Here is a 24,149-nt window from a genome sequence, read left to right as displayed (position 1 = left end):
TAAGTCTCAAGTCTAAGTCAGGTCGCAAGTCCCATAAGTCCAAGTCAAGTCCAAGTTGTCTGCTTTGAGCTTCAAGTCATTTCAAGTCTTTAAACCAAACTACCAAATAGAGCTTAGATTTTTGCAATTTATATGAATTTTTAACTAAACTGCAATAAACGCAATCTTTCTTTTTTTTTTTTTTTTTTCATTTTTAAATGTCTTGACAAGATCTTAGTGTGAATCACTGCAGTCAGAGTAGAAATAATTCAGATTTAATAACAGTTATTTTGTCAAGTAGACTGCACTGAAATGGAAAGATCATGTTCTATATAGTTCCTTCTGTTTTTAATGTATATTACTGTTGTACATTTGAGAATACGACATCGCAGTACTTCAGTTACATCCAAAGTAACAAATAGAGAAGTGGGAGGGACATGTTCCAGTTTGTTCTTGTAAAATTAAGCACCACATTTATCAACTGTAAAGAGAAAAGTATTTTCTAAAAGCAAATATATTGTTTTAGGAGAAGCAACAAGTCTTCTCACGTCACAGGGCTCAAGTCCCAAGTCATTGACATTCAAGTTGAAGGTCGAGTTCCAAGTCTTAGTGCATTTTTATCAAGTCAAGTCCTAAAAATAGTGACTCAAGTCTCGAGTTCACCTCTGCTATGCGGTATCAGACTGGTCTCCGTATTGTCGAGTACACTACAGCTCTGTGTGTAATCCTTCAGTGGTCCAGGTTGGTTCCACAGTGGTCCATGGGTCTATACTAGTCTATGTGCTCTTATATTTGTTCTGATGCAGCTCAAGATCATTCTAAAGCTATTCAGGAAAGGTTCATGTCTGCCCAGTGAATGCGACTTTTTTAATATCAATACCAACTTAAATTACTATCTAGTTTCAATACAAATTTTAGTATCAGATCTTCAATATGTTTCACAGTCCTCTCTGTCACTCACCTTTCTGTTGCCTGGCTTGATGTCTCTCTCTCCCAGTATTCCCCCCTCCTCCTGCTGCTCCCCCTGCTGGTCGCCGGTTGGCCCTGCCCGCTGTGGCCGGCGGAGTCTGCCCCCGCAGGCTGTAGTAGAGCGCGGCTGACCTCCTCTTGGCCTTGCGCAGGATGTGGCAGACCAGCTGGAAGATCTCCTCGTAGCAGTCCCCCGGCTCGGTCATGCTGGCCAGGGTGGACGAGGACAGGCACTGGGCCCTCTGCTCCTGCATCAGCTGGTGCTCGCGCTGCTTCGTCTCCGAGAACTGCGTGGCGATGACTACCAGGCACAGGTTGATCATGAAGAAGGAGCCGATCTGGAGAGGAAGAGATGGTGTATGAGCGCAAAAAATTAGAGCCCGACCGATATGGATTTTGCTGTGGCTGATATGAAACCGATATAATGGGAGTTGGAGCTGCCGATAGCCGATATAATCGCCGATATATTTAGTAATGTAAAAATTCGCTGTAAATGTTGAATTGTTTAAAAAACTTGGGTTTGGCACTGGTGGATTTTAAATTGGGTTTATTTAGGCAACATTTATTGTTATTCTGCCTCTTTACATCATATTTACAGACAGTAGGTTGGCTTAATGGCATTTTTGCATCACATTCTAGACACTAGTGATGGGTATTCCAGTTCTTTTTAGAGAACCGGCTCTTTTGGCTTGGTTCACTAAAAGCTGCTGGTTCTTTTTGGCTCCCAAGTGGCTCTTCAGATTGTTTTGTTGCAAGCAGGACTAAAGCACGTCTAAAGCAGGACTGAATCAGGACTGAACCAGGTCTAAACCAGGACTGAAAAAGGACTAAACCAGGACTAAAACAGATCTAGACCATGTGTAAAACAGGACTAAACCAAAACTGAACCAGGACTGAGTGTTGGGACTCGGTCTCTATCTCGTGCCCAAAATTTGTCCTGGTTTATTTATTTTCTGCTAAACTACAGCCAAATATGCAAATTTTTCAAAGTTTCGTTTTCAGCCGCTGACGCTGTCAAACCACGAGTCTGCACGCGGCGTGAAGAGAAAAAAAGAGAGAGAAAGAGAAAAACACGACTCCCAAAAAGGATCAGGCTCCCGTCGTTCGCTTCAAAGAGACGGCTCTAAGAGCCATTTCTTTTGCGACCGACCCATAACTAGTAAATAAACAATCGCTATTAGCCTTTAGCCGTAAATACGTGCGCGCCGCGGTAATTAATTATATGCGCAAATGTCATAATTCACACCTCTATTCACAGCTCATTTACATATCAGTGCAGGTCCAGTAACAAATATACGGACAATATGATCAATTTACAATAGACCAATAGAAAACAGCCTGTTTATGTGCGGGAGCTACAGCAGCTAATAGCTAACTAATGAGAAAAAACTAGCTTCAGAGTCGATGTATTTCCAACACTCACCGCTCATACAGGCTCCTCCTCACATCACAAGTCTGCACTAATAAATGTCCTTTTAATCCAGATTCAAACCGATTGTCCGTAAAAAGAAAATAATCTCAATGTTTGGATCTGTGTCTGCAGGTGTAAACAAACACACGTGAGTGACGCGACTCTGTGGTGTGTTCAGGGACAGTACGGACACGCACAGACAAATGACTCCGTAGATAAATACTGATGTGGAGCCACATATTAGGACATTTATCTGTCTGTAAATTGGATTAAATGAGCATAATGTAGAGAGTCTAAGCTTTATAACTACATATAACATGCCCACGTGAAATATCGGCCCCTCTCAGCAAGCATATCGGTCAACCGATATATCGGTCGGACTCTACAAAAAATATACTACTAATAATAACAGTAGTACTCTTAAGCCTCCAACCCCATCAAAAAACTGACTGTGCACCCCACAATCCAGAGCGCCCTATACACGAATCCACTCGGGTGTCCCAGCACAACTTCAGTAAACTACAAAGCCGCACCACCCGCAGCGACCGTGCAGCAAAACACACCCGCAGCCACACTCTTCACTCCACGCGGACGATGATCGGAACAGAGGAACGAACCGAAAAAGCGAGTGCAATGTGCCACTTCTAGACACAACTGAACAACTGAGTCACTGCAAACACGCCGACAATCCGTTGGTCCCAGACAGCACCCTCCCTACACGCCACAACTGAACAAAGCCCAGAGTCAAAGTGAACGCCACAAACAAACAAAACCACTCACCCATCCAACTGTTGTGTTTCCTTTAAAGTCCGGCGCAGTTTATTTGTGAAAAAAGTTTGAAAATAGACCATTCAATGACAGTGCACTTTATAATCCAGAGCGCCCCGCAGTGCAGAAAATACAGTATTTAAGATTAAAGGAAATCTATGTGGACAGTTTTAGGTATTACACTCACTCAATCTGTGTTGACAGTGCCTGCATATTATTACTTTTCAGTTGATGCCATCAAAATACCAGGGTGTGTGATGCTAACTGCAGGCATTGCTCTTTCTGAAGCTTTAATTTGACACAATCTGATCAAAGAACTGACTAAGGTGATGTCCACACAACAATGTTTTTTGGTCGAAACCGTGAAGTTTTTATTCGTTTTGGCCTTTGGTCCACACAGAGCCGGCGTTTCAGGTGGGCGAAAACGGTGTTTTTGAAAATAGGTTCCAGAGTGGAGAAATCTGAGAACGCTGGTATTGCGTTGTCATGTGAACAAGCAAACCACAGCTTTTGGAAAACGCCAAGTGACCAGAAGAGAACCCTACGCAGGAAGAACTTAATGTGCATGTGCTCTTTGTAGTATTGTGTGTGCAGTGGCTCTGGTTGTGTCCTGTTTACAGCACCACATACAGGTGTGGCATATGTATTACATCGTTTTCACTCAGTGCTCCATTGTCGCGTGGACCTGAATATTTATTGATCCGACACGTGTGTTGATGCAAAATTTATTCAACTCACACACACACAAAAAAAGAAAATCCAGGAGCGTTCTTATGTAGATGTAGCCTCTGTAGGAACTTCAACAGGTGAGATGATTTGAGCTGTCACTTTCACCTTTTTGTTGAAAACTCAACTCCTAAACAGGACCTTGAACGCTTGAAGGCTCCTGAAAATGTGTTGTTTAAATCCATTTTGTATTTTTTTTTCGAGTTTTCAGACCATCTAAAAATGTTTTTGACAGTGTTGGCCACATTTTTATTTAGCGCTTTTCCACCTTCAAGGCACTCAAAGCATTTTTACAACAAGGAACCACTTGACACATTCACACACACTTTCATACACAGACACTGAGGGGAAGGCCTTGCCCAAGGACACAACAACAGCATACATCTGTGGGAGCTGGAATCACACCAGCCAACCTGTGGGTCAGTGGAAACGTGCTCTGCCAACTGAACTACTGTCGCCTACTGCCCCCACAAGTTTTTCTCAGTATATGTACAGACCATGGCTCATGTGAAATCTTAAAACCTCAAACCTGAGCACTGGAACTGGCAACCCAAATGAGAGGAACAACAAACAAACAAGAAACAAGAAACAAAAACTGGCACAGTTCAACATCTTCTGTGAGTATAAATAATAAATAAATAAAAGTGAAATTATTTATTGGCAAAAGCTTCAGAAAATTGTGCCATTATTCAGCTCAAAAGACGTGACTGTTTCAGTATTTACACTGGCGACCCAAATGAGAGACTCGTGTGAGGCTCATTCTGCTTTCTGACTGGATCTTGAAAACCAAAACACCAAATTTTAACATAAACCTGTCCATCATGTCCAATGATTTTTTGTAATTAAGAATGAATCAGCATTAAAAGCATTTTATTTGAACATGTGTATATGGAAGTATAGATGTGCCAGAAGTTTTGAATTAGAATATTTCACGATGAATGAAATAACTTGAATGAAATTTTTTGAAATGGAAATAATAGGGGAAAAAAGACATTAACATGATAGATGGGTATGATTTTACATTACTACTCAGCATCTTTAATTCAGATGTAAAAATTCAAGTTGAGAAATTCAAGTTGAGAAATTCAAGTTGAGAAATTCAAGTAGAGGAATTCAGATTTTTAAAAAATTCAAGTTGAGAAATTCAGATCGGAAAAAAAATCAAGTTGAGAGATTCAAGTTGAGAAATTCAAATTGAGAAATTCAGATTGAAAAAAAATCAAGTTGAGAGATTCAAGTTGAGAAATTCAAATTGAGAAATTCAGATTGAAAAAAAAATCAAGTTGAGAAATTCAAGTTGAGAAATTAAAGTTGAGATCGAAAAAAAAAATCAAGTTGAGAAATTCAGATTTTAAAAAATTCAAGTTGAGAAATTCAAGTTGAGAAATTCAGATTGGAAAAAAATTCAAGTTAAGAAATTCAGATAAAAAAAAATAAAATAAAAATCAAGTTGAGAAATTCTAGTTCAGAAATTTAAGTTGAAAAATTCAGACCGAAAGAAAATTGAAGTTAAGAAATTCAAGTTGAGAACTTCAGATCGAAAACATTTGGGTCAAAGTTCACCACACGTTTTGTTACTATGGGAACTTGCTAACACCAGGGGGCGCCATGCTCAGAGGCAAAAAAGCAGAAGACGTTCAACATTCTTGCACAACATGAACACAACATGAAAGTTTTTTGTTTGTTTTTTTTAAATAATCCACTTGGTTGTTCATGGTGTAATCTGAATTTCTCAACTTGAATTTTGCTGAAAAGTAGTAAAATCATTCCCAACTTTCACATATTAATGCTTTTTTCCACATTTTTTTTCCATTTCAACTATTTTTTTCCATATGTGCACTTCATATGTTGGGACACAGTAGGTCATATTTATGGAATTTATCATCTAAATCTTATCAAAAAGTCTTCTGGAGAATTTGAGCTACGGTGCATATTTTGGGTTGACGGGCGAAACACGTATGCGTTAAGGAAACCCACCCAGACACAGGAAGAACACGCAAACTCCACGCAGACCAAACTCTTGAGGGGTGAAAGTGCTAGCCTCTCCTCCACACATTGCCGCTTCGCAATTAATCACATTTGAATTCCACTGTTTCAAGTCGTCAAAGTGCTTCCTAATGGAGACGTCCGCAGCGGCACAGAGTCTCTTGTTGATAAAAACATGTGGCTCCGGAAGAAATTGCACTATATTATGTTTGAAGTAGCGCTAATTAAAACGTCGAATGAATGAATATTGTCTTGTTTATGTTCCTGAAATTAACATTGAAAGCCATTTTAATGTTTTTAATTCTTCAATAAATGACTTTTTGTTTTATGTTTTGCCATATCGCAAAGTTTATGTAGAATTGAGAGGTTTGCCGTTTCCACACTTTCTCCAATAACTACGCTACGTTTCTATGGCACATTTTATAACTTTCAGACAGGCAAAGTGGGTGAAGTGTCTTGCCCAAGGAAACATATAATTCTAGTACTTTAAAGGGCCCATTTTCACGTTGTATCTTCTGCACATAAACAAGCACAATTTGGGTTTTGGAACATCCATTACACAATACTTATGAAATCTTACTGATACAGACCAGGGACTATGAAAGGCCGGCTATTGCTCATCCCCCCGCCCGTCCTGAGAAAGCACTGGCTCCGCCCTCCAAACGTGACGCAGGCTCTGAGTGAGCCGCCCTTCCTCCGCCATCTCAGGGAGGGAGGGGGAGACAGGCGTGCACCCTGATAGTGGCAGGAATAAACTATTCATCATGGCGATACAGCGCGTTCAGCCGCATGTGTTGAACCCGGAATCGGACGAGGACTTTGAGGTGCACGAAGCTCAAGCACCGCGTCGACAGCTGAACATTACTGATTGGTAAAGTATTAATAAACGCTAGTAGATAAACTTATTATATCGTGTTCACTGCAGTGTAGAACAATGAGCTTATGCTGTCGCTTTTGTTTAGGTGTTCATGTGGGAACTGTCAGACGATGCGGGGCGAAGGCAGGGCGGAGGTGGTGGAGGGGGTCGGGTGCAAAGTGCTTTCTGCTACGTCAAACGCGTCATAGGTGTAGCTGAAGCGTCATCGTTGTAGCAGCTTTAGTTCATTGTCATGTGGGAGGGTGGCAGAAATACGCTGTTATGTATATATAAAAAAAAAAACGCAGAATCAATCCAAAAACCACTTCGGCGATATATACAGGCCCACACATCACTCTTAGAAGGTAGAAAGCTCTGAAAAGTTGATTTTGCATGAGATGGCCCTTTAAAGTATCTCTATTGTTGTTCAAGTCCACTAAAGTATATCTCTGACATGTTAGTAAGGTTGTCCAAAAATCTACTATCAAAACTAGATATTCATCTGACGAGAATTCTATACTAAGAAAGTGGCATAAATAGGACAAAATTTGATCTTCCCTGTAAATAAATAGGTTTAGAATGGTCTTGAAACTAGTATACTAATATTAACAGCTGTTGAAAATTGCATTATGTTGTCTATGTTTCATTGATTGTAGTGTGTGAGTCTCTGGGGTCTCAGGGACCGGCCTCCTGCTGGGGCCCAGAGTCAGGACTAACACAGGGAGTCAGCGTTTCGGTTTTATGCAGCTAAAACCTGGAACAGTCTTTCTGAAGATGTGAGAAATGCCTTTACTTTGACAATGTTTCAATCCAGGTTTTTATCATCAACATTTTTAATCACCTTTTGTTTGGAATAATTAATTATTTTAAAGGTCACATTTGTGTATAATTTGCATTTAAAGAACATATATTATGCAAATGTTGTTTTGAGCTAACTTTTTAAACCATGTTTTAATGTACCACTCATTGTTTCATTAATTTGCAAATCAAGAGTCGTCTTCAATCTCAAAAATGCTCTGTTCCCATTTTGGCTGTTTAGTTGTGTCACAGACAGGGACGGACTAGGACCAAGAAAACAGCCCTGGACTTTTCACACACAAATAGACCTACCATGGAAGGAAGGGGGAGCTTTTACGCCTATGCAATTTATGCTTGACAAATGGGCAAATTATTATATTAGCGCCCTCTGCTGTTTGTTACAGGCAGCTGTTCTGGACTTTTCCAGAATGTACGGCTTGCCAGTCCAGCCCTGGTCATAGATAAAACTCTGGACTTAATTCTTAAGGTCTGTGACAAAGTGGGCCTTTGTCTCATTTTAAATTCACATGTGTTTATGTTAAACATTTTGATTTTAAAAGGGGACTTGGGGCCCAGGAAAAATCTTCTCTTTGGCTGTGTCCCAATTCAAAGGGCTGCAGCCTCCGAAGGCTGTGAAGGCTGGGTCCTTCGTCGGCCGCGAAGGCTGCAGCCCTTGAACTGGCCTCCGCGGACGCCAGGCCGTTGTGGAAATGGGACAGGTCTAGACCGCGGAGCCGCTCCCCATCGCCTAGCAACCGAGGGACGCTGCTAGCGCTAATGCTAATGCTAACACGCTCCGCGCAGATTACGCACACGGATCAGTAAAAAGAATACGCACAGGTCATCAAACTGTCGGATTGTGTGACCAAATTATTTTAATAATTCGCATCCAAATCTTATGGCCAAAAACAAAAATGTATGTTTAACTTTTGCGAAACAAAACAGCTATATTTAAGGGATACATCTCAAATAGACTAAATTATCTTAAAGTTTAAAAAAACTGTGATGAGATATGCATTTCTAAATATCATTATTAAGGATTTTTATATTGACCAGGGATTACATTTATACAGTCAGTTTGTAAAGAAAGAAAGACATCTCTCCTGAGAAAAGATGGTTTATTAAACAATCCAAGGAACTTCTGGAAATACTTTATCATAATATGAATAGTCAAACATTAAACCCATTACACTTACACACTTACACACACACACACACACACTCTGCATTAACAGGTTAGTACAAACAGCTGTATGTCAGTATATCTCATTGTGTTCCCTTTTTGCTGAAGCAAGTAACAATCAAAAATTATCAAATTATCTTTGCCAAATATGATCATGTGGAATACCACAGCTTATCTGCAGTACAATAGTACATTCTTATAGTACATGTAATTAGTTACTATCAAAAGAGACACCAAAAAAACGGCGCATTTCACCATAAATCAAATGTCAGTACAGACTGAACAACATTCAGAAAAACTTATGAGCAGATGTTTTCCTTTCTGTCTCACACACTTGTTCAGATCATATGAGACTCTGGACCTGCTCCTCAGAGACTCTGGATATGGACATTGGAGACATGGACAGTGGACTTGGACCACTCAGTCTGATGTATCTCTTGTCTTCTGGAGGAGGAAGAGCAGAATGGGCGTTACGTCTGATTGATTCAAAGTTCTGTCCTGTAGAGTGAAAACCTGTAATGACACACACATTAAGAAAACTACAAAACAGCCCCAAAGAACACCTGGACTCCCCCTGCACTATTTACATTTATTATTATTTATTTATACACAAGGGAGTGAGAAAAACAATTTCGATTCTTTATATGTTTTTCATATGAAGAATTGACAATAAACGTTTTTTAACGTTGAACTTAAACTTTAATAATAATAATGTATTCCCAGAATGAAATGCACACGTTAGAAGTTTATATTATGTGATTTACTAGTAAATATGAGCTTTGATAGAGTCAAACTGAGTCTTTTCAGTTGAATGTATGAAATAATTCGTGTTTTTATCTTACCTCCGAGCTACACTGACCAACTGTTTACATGTTTACACTGTCCGTGAAAACGTGGAGTTTTCTCCTCGTAGCTTCTTTAAATCAGTCTGTGGGCTTCTTTTCCCCTAACAGTAAAAACATAATTAGTGTTTGACGGAAATGTGTCCAAATATGAAAGTTTGAGCGGACTTTTCAGCGCATTAGCTGCACATTTAGGCAAACTTTAGCTCAAAACTCTGCTGTTCACGCAGTTAAAAACAAACTTATTTGACAGTTTTGTGGGAGTTATGGTCGTATTTTACGTTTACAGTTGCGTTAGTAATGATTTCCTAAAGTTAAAAGTGTTACTCACATGTTTTTCTCCGCTCTCCGGACGGGCTTTTTGCTCCGTGTTTTCGCTCTGTGTTTTTGAACATCTGACTGCCGCCGCGCGGTGCATGCTGGGATACTGAAGGCTGCGAAGGATACTCGGATGTGTCCTCCGTTCGCGGCCCCATCTCCATGGAAACGAGGCCGGTTTTAGGGCTGCATTTGAAGGCTGCATGACATAAAAATGAAATGGGACAGGCCTTGTTTCACCGGAAGTGACGTATGCGGCCTTAAACCCAGCCTTCGGGGCTGCAGCCCTCGAACTGGGACACAGCCTTTGCTTTACCTGGAACTGATACTCACCTGGGGGGAGATACTTCCTGCTGGGCGGAGTATAAAGGCCATCAGGTGTCATCAGTTGGAGAGAGATTGGGGAGAGAGGTTGTTTTTTTGTTTTTTGAGTTACTTATTTTCTGTTTATTTGTACTTTCGCTGGTGTAACTCCAAAAATAAATTAAATTAAAATAAATTTTGTCTGGTTAAAGACACTTTTATTTTGTTGTCATCTGCCTCCTACTTTGACCACATTGGCCAGCTTCCCCACAAGGACATTTTAATTATTTATTTATTTATTTAATAATAATAATAATAATAATAATAATAATAATAATAATAATAATAATAAATAATATTATTATTATTATTATTATTATTGTTTATTTTTTTTCTTTACATAATTTTTAACCCTATAAACCATCACTGGGCAGATTGAGATTGTATAATCATCTATAAAATCATTATTTGAGTTGAGTGCTCTACATGCTGCAAGTATGTATTTAAAATATATTAAAGCTCAAAAAAGTAATTTTGCATAATATGTGTTCTTTAATTTTAACACATCCCTTTTGTTCTTAAGGCACTTTGAGTTACAAATTGTGCCCTGCAGTTAGTTATAAAAGATGTATAGTTTCCATTTACAACATAAGCTACTACAATTTAGTCCAAGGTCCAATATTACGCAAAACTGACTCTTGTGAGATTTAAGCCTCGTTATAATGTTGTTACCTCCTCAAAAACAAACCTGGAGTTGTGTTTTGTTTCATTTACACATTTGAGTAAACCTTTAGTATTAATATTAGTATTTAGAATTAGTATTAGTTAGTATTAGTATTAGTATTTTGTATTAGTTAGTATTAGTATTTAGTATTAGTATTAGTTAGTATTGGTATTTAGTATTAGTATTAATATTTAGTATTAGTATTAATATTTAGTATTAGTATTAATATTTAGTATTAGTATTAGTATTTTAGTATTAGTATTAGTTAGTATTAGTATTAGTATTAGTTAGTATTAGTACTTTAGTATTAGTATTAGTTAGTATTAGTATTTTGTATTAGTATTAGTTAGTATTAGTATTATTATTAGTTAGCATTAGTATTTCGTATTAGTATTTAGTATTAGTATTAGTATTAGTATTAGTATTTAATATTAGTATTAGTATTTAGTATTAGTATTAGTTAGTATTAGTATTAGTATTTAGTATTTAGTCTGTCTACATCTTCTAACCTGAAAATGATCTGTTCCACCTTGTGATGTCATTTAGTAGTAACTTTAAAATTAACAGCTCAATTGAACTGTTTTACTTTGCAATACACAAGATGCTTTTACGCTGTAATATTTTTTGTTTTTTTTTAACTTTTGTGCAAAATTAGATTGTCAGATGAAAGTCTCTAATATCTGCTGGTGCAACAAGGAGTAAAGCAGCTTCAATGACACCAAAACAAAAAATGTAACTTAATAAATTTGGCAATTCCAGGTCTGCAAAGATCCAAATTGTATTAGTGAAAGTTTAATGGAGTTTAGGAACACAGTGGAGCACTTCCTGTATTACCAAATGCTATCATAAGGTGGAACAGATTAAAAAATATGAAGGTTTTGTGTGTTTAAACGTGTGCGAATGAACCAAAACACAACTCCGGGTTTGTTTGTGCCGAGGAAATGTTACAACGTAGATCAAAAAACGCGCAATATAGGCTCTTTAAAGTCCGTGTTACATCCATAGAATTTGTGAAGAACATTTTGACTTTGCCTGTTCTCTTGTACTCTAGTATTTGCAGCCCGTCTCCCTCTGGTGAAGTGCATAAGATAATAGCCTAATGAGTAATGCGCCGTGCAGGGAGACCATGTTTGTGCAGGCCATGGAAAATTGCTACAAGGGACGTGTGCAAATCAGACCTAAATCTTTCTCAAAGACCCAATCGTTGTGTGAAATGAAACAGAGCTGAAGGCGCACGGGGAGAGGAGAGGGGGGAGATCCAGGCTCAAATATATTTTAGAAAATAGACCTGTGAGATTTAACAGTGCCTTGAATGGTTGGTTGGTTTATGGGGCCGTGTCGCAGAGTCTCAAAGCTATAGTGTAATGAATATTCCAGCTCCCAGACCACAATTGGACGTAGTTGTAACAATAATTCAACAATTATTCTTAAACCAGACTGTTTTAGGCAAACTTTTATGTGAGTTTTCAGAGCTTTTACCGTGTCAGAGCTGTTTCCTTCTCATTTACCATCTCGAAGTTGTATTGGGAGTGATTTGTGCATCTTCAATCGCTTATTTTCAAGACGGCATTTGGCTGATCTGCCCAGTTTTCATCGCCACCACCCATCCTACGCCCACTATGACGTACGCACTTTGTTCTCAAATGTTATTTTCTTAATCGGTGATACACGTAGGATTCAGCAGTGTTTTGTTGTCATTTTGGTACAGAAAAATCCATGTGTGATTTAGTCTGATCTGCAGCTTTTAAGGATGAGACAAGTGGCACAACATCTCGCGAGACAAAATTGCGACAAAACTGTACAAACATGAGAAAAATTATCTTGTGAGATAGTTTCCTACAGAACCCAAGAGGGGTCACAACAAACACAAACGCTGCAACAAATACAAATGCGACAACACAACAAAAAAGTCACTGTATTTTATATATAAGTCACACTTTTTTTCATGGTTCGGGTGGTCCTGCGACTTATATATTAAAATTTTCACACTGACAGCTGTGAGAGGCTCTAGTCTTGTGTGTCAGTATCTAGTACTACCATTTCTCCTGCACCACTGTCACTTCGCACTCTACTGTGCATGCCTCCTGTATAAAGAGCCTCTGTCTTTCAGCAAATAGTGAAATATTCAGTTGAAAACAGCAATCAAGCAGCAGAAAGAAAGTCTGGAGTGAGCGAGAAACTTGTGAGGGACTGACGGAAAGCGGGGATGGAGAACACAGCTTCACAGGAACTGGGCGGGTGCAGCACGTAACTTTCCTGGGAGTCACTGGATGAATAGACAAAGCCTGGACTTCAATGACAATCAAAACCATCCTGTCGGGATTCAGAAAGGCCAGAATAATTCTGACTGGAACTGATGCTGAGTCTGACGACAGCTACATAGAAGAGGAAGCGGCGCTCTGTTTACCTCATGGATCTATGGTTTATGTCCGGAGGTCGCGCAGAAGTGACACCGAGGACAAAGAATTCAGTGGATTTAGTGATTTGGAGTGAGATCGTGAGTTTGGTAAACTTATGTTCTGTTGTTTATACTATAATTATCTGAATAACTGTTCATATGTTACGTCACAGGTGTCAAACATACGGCCCGGGGGCCGGATCCGGCCGTCCAAGACCTTTAATCTGGCCCTCGGCTGATTTTCTACTAAAATATTTTAATCATATTTTCTATTAAAATATTGGTAATTTTTTGTTCCGCTTATCATAGCAGCCTCTCCAGTGCCTCTGTACGTGGCCCCTCCCACCAGAGCAGCACAAATGAAGACTTGTCTCTTTCCAAACGCTCTTAAAGGACGATCGTGTTGACTGTTGAATGTGACACCTTCATCAGAAAAATGTCAAAAATTAGAAAAGTGAAGGATTTTCCAAGAAAATTGGCTTATTCCTATTTGCATACAAGTTAATGTTAAAATATTGTGTTGAAATTGCATTATTTTTTCATAATATTATAATATTTTGTAAAAGTGAGAGTTCATCAATTAAAAAAGATTTCTGTAATAGATTTGCATTTCTCTGCACAAATATTTGAACTTATTGCTGTTTTTGGGGTTTATATGACATGAGTTTTCTGATCCGGCCCCTTTGGGATCAAAGTAGGTTGGATACGGCCCCCGGACCAAAATGAGTTTGACACCCCGTGTTACGTTAACATATTAACGCCTATTCAGCCTGTTGTTCTCTGTTCTATTGTTTTTACTATAACTTGCATTTTCAAGATGAAATGTTCTTGGTCTCTGATTTTACAAAATACATTTCTCCAAAAAGTGCGCCTTATAGTCTGGTGCGACTTATATATGTTTTTTTCTTCTTCATTATGCCTTTTTTTGGCTGGTGCGAATTATACTCCGGAGTGATTTATTGTCCAAAAAATATGGTAGTAGTAATTTTTTTTCTTAATATTTCATGATACTCTAAATTCTGATCTCTGTTCTAAATCTTGTTTCCTCATAACAAACAGACCTGGAGTTGTGTTTTGTTTCATTCACACATGTTTAACACACAAACCCTGCAAATTTCCAGCCCTACAGTTTCCAATCTCTCCTGAACAAAAGAGAAAAGAAGCCGTTAACTCAACTGAGGGAAGAATTGAATCTAGGTGAGGTCTGCATGAGGAGAGTTGGGGAATCGTACTCACACACAAGTGGGCACACCTGTAGCACCTTAGAGTGTTTGTAAACTGAACATGTGCGTAAGTGTTAGCAACTACACAATTTAGACTAACAGCATTCGTAACAGCTTTTTATTCGGAGTAGCAATTTGCAGCAAAATTACCATATAAGCTAGCGGCGACATGATTTGCATTTCTCAAATATTAATGTTAGTACAGTCAAATTGCTATTTTTATTACCTCAAGTCCCACACATTTCTATAGCTTGTGTTTTGTTTCATTCACACATGTGTAAATTATCCTTTATTATTACTCTGTCTGCATCTCCAAAGCTCAAAATGATCTGTTCTATGTTGTGATTTCCAGTTAACAGCTACTTTTGTTCAGCAGAGATCGGCAATTCCAGATCTGAAAATAGTCCGAATGATTCTAGTGAAGGTGTGTGGAGTTTAAAAACCCAATGGAGCACTTCCTGTATTACCACATGACACAAAGTGGAAGGAACAGAGTGCGACCACATAGTCCTGGGTTATAGTCCTGGGTTATAGTCCTGGGTTATAGTCCTAGTCCTGGGTTAGTCCTGGGTTATAGTCCTGAGTTTAGTTATAGTCCTGGGTTAGTCCTGGGTTAGTCCTGGGTTATAGTCCTGTTAGTCCTGGGTTATAGTCCTGGGTTATAGTCCTGGGTTATAGTCCTGGTTATGTTATAGTCCTGGGTTATAGTCCTGGGTTTAGTCCTGGTTATAGTCCTGGGTTTATAGTCCTGGGTTAGTCCTGGGTTTATAGTCCTGGTTAGTCCTGGGTTATAGTCCTGGGTTATAGTCCTGGGTTTAGTCCTAGTCCTGGGTTATAGTCCTGGGTTATAGTCCTGGGTTATAGTCCTGGTTAGTCCTGGGTTAGTCCTGGTTAGTCCTGGGTTATAGTCCTGGTTATAGTTGGTAGTCCTGGGTTATAGTCCTGGGTTAGTCCTGGGTTAGTCCTGGGTTATAGTCCTGGGTTATAGTCCTGGGTTATAGTCCTGGTTAGTCCTGGGTATAGTCCTGGGTTAGTCCTGGTTATAGTCCTGGGTTATAGTCCTGGTTAGTTATTAGTCCTGGGTTTATAGTCCTGGGTTATAGTCCTGGTTAGTCCTGGGTTATAGTCCTGGGTTAGTTATAGTCCTGGGTTATAGTCTGGGTTATAGTCCTAGTCCTGGTTATAGTCCTGGGTTAGTCCTGTGTTAGTCCTGGGTTATAGTCCTGAGTTATAGTCCTGGGTTATAGTCCTGGGTTTAGTCCTGGGTTAGTCCTGGGTTATAGTCCTGGGTTAGTCCTGGGTTAGTCCTGGGTTAGTCCTGGGTTATAGTCCTGGGTTATAGTCCTGGGTTATAGTCCTGGGTTAGTCCTGTGTTAGTCCTGGGTTATAGTCCTGAGTTATAGTCCTGGGTTATAGTCCTGGGTTATAGTCCTGGGTTAGTCCTGGGTTAGTCCTGGGTTAGTCCTGTGTTAGTCCTGGGTTATAGTCCTGGGTTATAGTCCTGAGTTATAGTCCTGGGTTTATAGTCCTGGGTTAGTCCTGGTTATAGTCCTGGGTTATAGTCCTGGGTTATAGTCCTGGGTTATAGTCCTGGGTTATAGTCCTGAGTTATAGTCCTGGGTTATAGTCCTGGGTTATAGTCCTGGGTTATAGTCCTGGGTTATAGTCCTGGGTTATAGTCCTGAGTTATAGTCCTGGGTTATAGTCCTGGGTTATAGTCCTGGGTTATAGTCCTGGGTTATAGTCCTGGGTTAGTCCTGGGTTATAGTCCTGGGTTATAGTCCTGGGTTATAGTCCTGGGTTATAGTCCTGGGTTATAGTCCTGGGTTATAGTCCTGGGTTAGTCCTGGGTTATAGTCCTGGTTATAGTCCTGGGTTAGTCCTGTGTTAGTCCTGGGTTATAGTCCTGGGTTATAGTCCTGGGTTATAGTCCTGGGTTATAGTCCTGGGTTATAGTCCTGGGTTATAGTCCTGGGTTATAGTCCTGAGTTATAGTCCTGGGTTATAGTCCTGGGTTATAGTCCTGGGTTATAGTCCTGGTTATAGTCCTGTTAGTCCTGGGTTAGTTATAGTCCTGGGTTAGTCCTGGGTTATAGTCCTGGGTTATAGTCCTGAGTTATAGTCCTGGGTTATAGTCCTGGGTTATAGTCCTGGTTAGTCCTGGGTTTTAGTCCTGGGTTATAGTCCTGGGTTATAGTCCTAGTCCTGGTTTAGTCCTGTCCTGAGTTATAGTCCTGGTTAGTCCTGGGTTATAGTCCTGGGTTATAGTCCTGGGTTATAGTCCTGGGTTAGTCCTGGGTTAGTCCTGGGTTATAGTCCTGGGTTATAGTCCTGGGTTAGTCCTGTTATAGTTTATAGTCCTGGGTTATAGTCCCTGGGTTAGTCCTGGGTTATAGTCCTGGGTTATAGTCCTGGGTTAGTCCTGGGTTAGTCCTGGTTAGTCCTGGGTTAGTCCTGTTTAGTCCTGGTTATAGTCCTGAGTTATAGTCCTAGTCCTGTTATAGTCCTGGGTTATAGTCCTGGTTATAGTCCTGGGTTAGTCCTGGGTTAGTCCTGGTTATAGTCCTGGGTTATAGTCCTGGGTATAGTCCTGGGTTATAGTCCTGAGTCCTGGGTTATAGTCCTGGGTTATAGTCCTGTGTTAGTCCTGGGTTATAGTCCTGGGTTAGTCCTGGGTTATAGTCCTGGGTTATAGTCCTGAGTTATAGTCCTGGGTTATAGTCCTGGGTTATAGTCCTGGGTTATAGTCCTGAGTTATAGTCCTGGGTTAGTCCTGGGTTATAGTCCTGGGTTATAGTCCTGGTTATAGTCCTGGGTTATAGTCCTGGGTTAGTCCTGTGTTAGTCCTGGGTTATAGTCCTGGGTTAGTCCTGGTTTATAGTCCTGGTTATAGTCCTGGGTTATAGTCCTGGTTATAGTCCTGGGTTTATAGTCCTGGTTATAGTCCTGGGTTATAGTCCTGGGTTATAGTCCTGGGTTATAGTCCTGGGTTAGTCCTGGGTTATAGTCCTGGGTTATAGTCCTGGGTTATAGTCCTGAGTTATAGTCCTGGGTTATAGTCCTGGGTTATAGTCCTGGGTTATAGTCCTGATATAGTCCTGGGTTATAGTCCTGGGTTATAGTCCTGGGTTATAGTCCTGGGTTATAGTCCTGGGTTATAGTCCTGGGTTATAGTCCTGGGTTATAGTCCTGGGTTATAGTCCTGGGTTATAGTCCTGGGTTATAGTCCTGGGTTATAGTCCTGGGTTATAGTCCTGAGTTATAGTCCTGGGTTATAGTCCTGGGTTATAGTCCTGGGTTATAGTCCTGAGTTATAGTCCTGGGTTATAGTCCTGGGTTAGTCCTGGTTTAGTAGTCCTGGGTTATAGTCCTGGGTTATAGTTAGTTATAGTCCTGGGTTTAGGTTATAGTCCTGGGTTTATATAGTCCTGGGTTATAGTCCTGGGTTAGTCCTGTGGGTTTAGTCCTGGGTTATAGTCCTGGAGTTATAGTCCTTAGTCCTGGGTTAGTCCTGGGTTTAGTCCTGGGTTATAGTCCTGGTTATAGTCCTGGGTTTAGTCCTAGTCCTTAGTCCTGGGTTATAGTCCTGGGTTAGTCCTGGGTTATAGTCCTGGAGTTATAGTCCTGGGTTTATAGTCCTGGGTTAGTCCTGGGGTTATAGTCCTGGGTTAGTCCTGGGTTATAGTCCTGGGTTAGTCCTGGGTTATAGTCCTGGTTAGTCCTGGGTTAGTCCTGGGTTATAGTCCTGGGTTATAGTCCTGGGTTAGTCCTGGGTTAGTCCTGGGTTATAGTCCTGGGTTATAGTCCTGGGTTATAGTCCTGGGTTATAGTCCTGGGTTATAGTCCTAGTCCTGGTTATAGTCCTGGGTTATAGTCCTGGTTTAGTCCTGGGTTATAGTCCTGGTTAGTCCTGGGTTATAGTCCTGGGTTAGTCCTGGTTAGTCCTGGGTTATAGTCCTGGGTTTATATAGTCCTGGGTTATAGTCCTGGGTTATAGTCCTGGTTATAGTCCTGGGTTAGTCCTGGGTTAGTCCTGGGTATAGTCCTGGTTATAGTCCTGGGTTAGTTATAGTTATAGTCCTGGTTATAGTCCTGGGTTAGTCCTGGGTTATAGTCCTGGGTTAGTCCTGGGTTATAGTCCTGGGTTATAGTCCTGGGTTAGTCCTGGGTTAGTTATAGTCCTGGGTTAGTCCTGGGTTAGTCCTGGTTATAGTCCTGGGTTAGTCCTGGGTTATAGTCCTGGGTTATAGTCCTGGGTTATAGTCCTGGGTTAGTCCTGGGTTATAGTCCTGGGTTATAGTCCTGGGTTATAGTCCTGGGTTATAGTCCTGGGTTTAGTCCTGGGTTATAGTCCTGGGTTAGTCCTGGTTATAGTCCTGGGTTAGTCCTGGGTTATAGTCCTGGGTTATAGTCCTGGGTTATAGTCCTGGGTTATAGTCCTGGGTTAGTCCTGGGTTAGTCCTGGGTTAGTCCTGGGTTATCACGAGCACAGGCGGTATCGGGTGGAATGTTAACAGGTCCGGGCGGGTGCGAGGCTCTAAAAATGGACCCGTGCAGGACTCTAGGTAGGGTCACATTGGTCCCAACATAGTACCGCAGTGAATCATTTTTGCAGTTATTGTGAGAGTCCTACATCTAAATATAAAGTATTATAATGTACCGTTAGCATGCTAGTTGCTTGACAAAACTCTGCTGTCTGAGAGTGACTGTCAAAAACGCCCTTCTAATTGAATTACAGTGAATAACTACGACACTCAGAACGCTTTTAAGTGAGGAATAACTTTGGACCATCGCAAACTGTTTAAAAGACCCATATTACACTATTTTCTGATGTACATCTTGATGTTTATAATGTTGTTTCCTCATCACAAACATACCTGGAGTTGTGTGGAGTTCTTCTCTCAGAAAACACCACTTTGTGATGTCATGTGGTTATGCAGGAAGTGCTCCACTGTGTTTTTAAACTCCTTACAACTCCTCTAGAATCATTCTGGATGATTTCAGCGCTGGAACTGCCGATCTCTACTGAACTAAAGGTATAATGCAGCTTGAAAACTACCACTTATATGAGCATTTTGAGTTTTGGAGATGTAGACAAACATGTAACAAAGATCAAAAAACAGAGACTTTTTAATCTTGTGAAATTGCCTTTTGTTTCCTTTGTTTCCTTCACACGTTTGACGATTTTTTATTTATTTACTTTTTATTTCCTCCAGCTACCATCCTCACTTAAAACAAATATTTCAATAATCATCCAATGCCTGATGCTTATTTTCCGAACACAAACTATACACAAAATATATTATAGCAAAATGGTAAACAGTCGACTCTCTTAGCTGTTGTCCGCCCGGTCCAACATCAGCGTACACGTTAGCGCTAACACGTCTGGCGGCCATTTTCCCACCAGCCTGACTCTAATGTGAACGGACACGCCGAGCAAACACGCCCTGAGCGCCGCCACGCAAACACGCCTTCACTCTCCTCTCGGTTTAACATCTCAACTCTCTCGACGGGAACTTGGACTTGTTGGACGTTATTGCCTCAACTTTTCTCACGCTTTTGTTCCGTTTACAAAAGGAAAATGAAGCAGAACGTGTCCATGTAGGGAGAGAAAAAAGTTGTGCGAATACAAAAACAAAATGGTGGATGGAGGAATACATACACGAGTCAATATTTTGTTAAAGGTCCACTGTGTAATTTCTAAACCTGCTTGTTTCCATGGAGATTTGCATGGAGCTTTCTTTGCCTGGAACGTTACAAATATTTCTCTTGCATTTGTTCAGTTAAAGGTGCATTGTGCAGCTTTTCTGGTGGAGCGTCCGTCATCTTCTTGTTTCTATGGAGATGTCATTGCTCTGGAATGTTCCACAGTATGACATTAAACAGCTCTACTTTACATTTACTCAATTACAGGTGGTTTTATAGCTCAAAAATGCCAAGAAAAACAGGCATTCTGACTGTGAGCGGGGTCGCCTCTCCACAGATCTGACCCGTAACTTGGTCTGGTTTGGTTGATAGAAAGGTTTAATGCCAGAAAAGTTACACAATGCACCTTTAAAATGCGTTTTACAGTTCAAAAACACCTTAAAAAACATGACTTCGTACCATGTGCAGGCTCGCTTCTCCATAGATCTGACCATTAACCTGTCTCCATTGTGATTATCGAGTTTGTTTTCATACTGTGCAGTAACCAAAGCGTAACGGTAATATCTCCATGGTGACAAGCAGCAGCAGAAAAGTTACACAGTGCACCTTTAACCTGAGAGGGACTTGGACATGTGGAGTAGCCGATGTAAATGTAGAATTCATCCAAAAAATAAAAAATAATAATAAAATAAAATAAATAAATCATGTAAATCATGTAAATCAGACATTGTAAGGATTATTTTGTGCCAGATGCCCTTCCGCAAACAGTGTGCCTGGAGTCACTGACTTGACTGAAGTGTCTTGCCCAAAAACTGCCCTTAGCTGAACCTCCATTATTTTATTTATTTATTTAATTTTTATTTATTATTTATTGTATTTATTTGTATTTATCTTATTATTTTTTATTTAAATTTATTGTATTTATTTATATTTATTATATTTTTATTTATTTTACTTTTTTTTTTTTTTTTAACTTGTATTTATTTATTTAAATTTTTATTCATTTTATTGTATTTTTTATATATATTTCCTTCTTTTTTTTTTTTTTTTTTCTTTACTTTTTTTTTTTTTCCATACATTGATTAAATTAGAAGAATATTTCTCTTTACAAATCAGACAGACAGAAAATTCAAAGCTAATAAGCAGCCGGTGAAGCCTTTTTCATGTGTGATCAAAGATACAAAGGAGCGAGAGAATTAGTCGCTGTGGGGAATAAAAGGGCGGAAGAGGGTACAGAGCAAGAGAGAGAGAGAGAGTAAAGAGAGAGAGGAGACAGGAAATGAGGAGAGAGAGTTTAGGGGAGAGAGGTGAAGGAGATAGGAAGGGTAGAGAGAAAAAGGAGGAGACGGAGACAGTAAGGAAAGGGAAAGAGAGCAGGAGAGAGATCCAAGAGGGAAAGAGAAAGAGAGAAGGGAGAGAAAGAGAGGGAGAGAAATACGATAAGGAGAGAGAGAGAGAATGGAGAGAGAGCAGGAGAGAGAGAGAAGAAGAAAGAGAGAAGAGAAGGGAGAGAGAGAGGAGAGACACAATAAGGAGAGAGAGCAGGAGAGAGATTCAAGCGGGAAAGAGAGAGAGAGATGGAGAGAGAGCAGGAGAGATACGATGAGGAGAGAGAGAGAGAGAGAGCAGGAGAGAGATTTAAGAGGGAAAGCAAAAGAGAGAAGAGAGAGCAAGAAGGAGAGAGATATGAACAGGAGAGAGAAGATAAAGAGAGGGCAGGAGAGAGATTCAAGAAGGAGAGAGAGAATGGAGAGAGAGCAGGAGAGAGATATGACAAGGAGAGAGAGCAGGAGAGAAATTCAAGAGGGAAAGAGAAAGAGAGAACGGGAGAGAAATACGATAAGGAGAGAGAGAGAATGGAGAAAGAGCAGGAGAGAGAGAGAGAAGGGGAAAGAGAAAGAGAGAAGGGAGAAGGGAGAGAGAGCAGGAGAGAGACACAATAAGGAGAGAGAGCAGGAGAGAGATTCAAGCGGGAAAGAGAGAGAGAGGATGGAGAGAGAGCAGGAGAGAGATACGATGAGGAGAGAGAGAGAGAGAGAGAGAGAGAGCAGGAGAGAGATTTAAGAGGGAAAGCAAAAGAGAGAAGAGAGAGCAAGAAGGAGAGAGATATGAACAGGAGAGAGAAGATAAAGAGAGGGCAGGAGAGAGATTCAAGACAGGAGAGAGAGAATGGAGAGAGAGCAGGAGAGAGATTTAAGAGGGAAAGAGAAAGAGAGAAGGAAGAGAGAGAATGAAGAGAGAGCAGGAGAGAGATACGATAAGGGGAGAGAGAGAGAATGGAGAGAGAGCAGGAGAGAAAATCAAGAGGGAAAGAGAAAGAGAGAACGGGAGAGAAATACGATAAGGAGAGAGAGAGAATGGAGAAAGAGCAGGAGAGAGAGAGAAGGGGAAAGAAAAAGAGAGAAGGGAGAGAGAGAGGGAGAGAAATACGATAAGGAGAGAGAGAGAGAATGGAGAGAGCAGGAGAGAGATTTAAGAGGGGAAGAGAGAGAAGAGAGAGAAGGAAGAGAGAGAATGGAGAGAGAGCAGGAGAGAGATTTAAGAGGGAAAGAGAAAGAGAGAAGGAAGAGAGAGAATGGAGAGAGAGCAGAAGAGAGATACGACAAGGAGAGAGAGAGCAGGAGAGAAATTCAAGAGGGAAAGAGAAAGAGAGAACGGGAGAGAAATACGATAAGGAGAGAGAGAGAATGGAGAAAGAGCAGGAGAGAGAGACAGAAGGGGAAAGAGAAAGAGAGAAGGGAGAGAGAGAGGGAGAGAAATACGATAAGGAGAGAGAGCAGGAGAGAGATTCAAGCGGGAAAGAGAGAGAGAGGATGGAGAGAGAGCAGGAGAGAGAAGATGAAGAGAGAGAGAGAGAGAGAGAGCAGGAGAGAGATTCAAGCGGGAAAGAGAGAGAGAGGATGGAGAGAGAGCAGGAGAGAGATCCAAGAGCGAGAGAAAAAGAGGAGGGACAGAGAGAGAAGAGATGGACAGGAAAGAGAGAGAAGAGACAAAGGAGGGTGAGAAGAAAGAGGGACAGCTGGAGAATAAGAGAGAAAGAGAGGCGAGAGAGTGAGGTGAGGAGAAGAGAGGGGAGAGAGACTACAGAAAATGGGCTGAGGAAGAGAGAGAATGGGAGAAAGAGAATTGGAGGAGGAGATGTCCAAATGTGGTGCAGAGGTCAGTGGAGGTTAGCAGGTGTGAACGCTTTGATTTCCCTGCACTATTTCTCTCGGTGTGTGTGTGTGTGTGTGTGTGTGTGTGTGTGTGTGTGTGTGTGTGTGTGTGTGTGTGTGTGTGTGTGTGTGCACTGTGGGAGCCCAGTGGCATTATTGTCCTGCATTAAAGGGGTCAGTGCTCAGACTATTCCGTTTTGGTCCATTTAGATCAAAACATGGCATCTTAGAAGTTAAAAGAAATAAGAGTTTGATCGTTCGACGAAAAACAATGTTATATTATTGAAAAACTGAATAAAGTGTGTACAGTGTGGCACTGACAGAATCTCTCAAAACAGTAAGGATTTTGGCATAAAAACTACCATAAACCACAGACTGTAAATATAAATGGGCTTAGTGTTCCAAATAGGACGTTTGCCTGCGGGTGCTATGGAGTACAAATGCTTTCGGAAATATTCACATGTGCAGAATAGAAATCTGTAAATATTTAGCTGTAGCTGAGCATAAAATAAGGTTTAGTCCTGTTTTAGTCCTAGTTCAGTCTTGGTTTAGTCCTCCTGGTTCAGTCCATATTAGAAGTGCGCAGATGAATTTTTTCTTCCGCAACCACATCACAAAACTCATCATCCTTCCTCTATCCATTTGCACCCACGGTTTTCGACCAATTTTTAAACCCGCACCCGCCCGCCATCCGCTCAGTCTCCTCTAAGAGTTTTTTATTTGAGTAGTTAAGCTGCCACCCTCCCGAATTTAATTAAAATACAATTTTTCGTCACGTCATCCGCCCGATCCGGAGTTACAGCTGCAGAGTCTGTAGCTGTAACCGCCATCCGCGCATCTCTAATCCATATGCGTCGCGAAAGT

General features: G+C 40.7%; 1 protein-coding gene across 1 annotated transcript in view; it reads right to left on the bottom strand.

The window, feature by feature from the left end:
- The window catches only part of cacna1ia (calcium voltage-gated channel subunit alpha1 Ia), a 493,137-nt gene that overhangs the window by 206,042 nt on the left and 262,946 nt on the right, over positions 1–24,149 (bottom strand). The window contains exon 8 of the mRNA XM_055153099.1: positions 941–1,286. Coding sequence (XP_055009074.1) covers positions 941–1,286 — 346 coding nt within the window. The remainder of the gene's footprint in view (positions 1–940; positions 1,287–24,149) is intronic.

Source organism: Boleophthalmus pectinirostris, unplaced genomic scaffold (assembly GCF_026225935.1).
Source record: "Boleophthalmus pectinirostris isolate CB_2022bp ecotype Guang Dong unplaced genomic scaffold, ASM2622593v1 HiC_scaffold_17, whole genome shotgun sequence".
Lineage (NCBI taxonomy): Eukaryota > Metazoa > Chordata > Actinopteri > Gobiiformes > Gobiidae > Boleophthalmus > Boleophthalmus pectinirostris.
The sequence above is the reverse complement of the archived record's forward strand: the minus strand, read 5'-3'. Positions and strand labels throughout refer to the sequence as shown.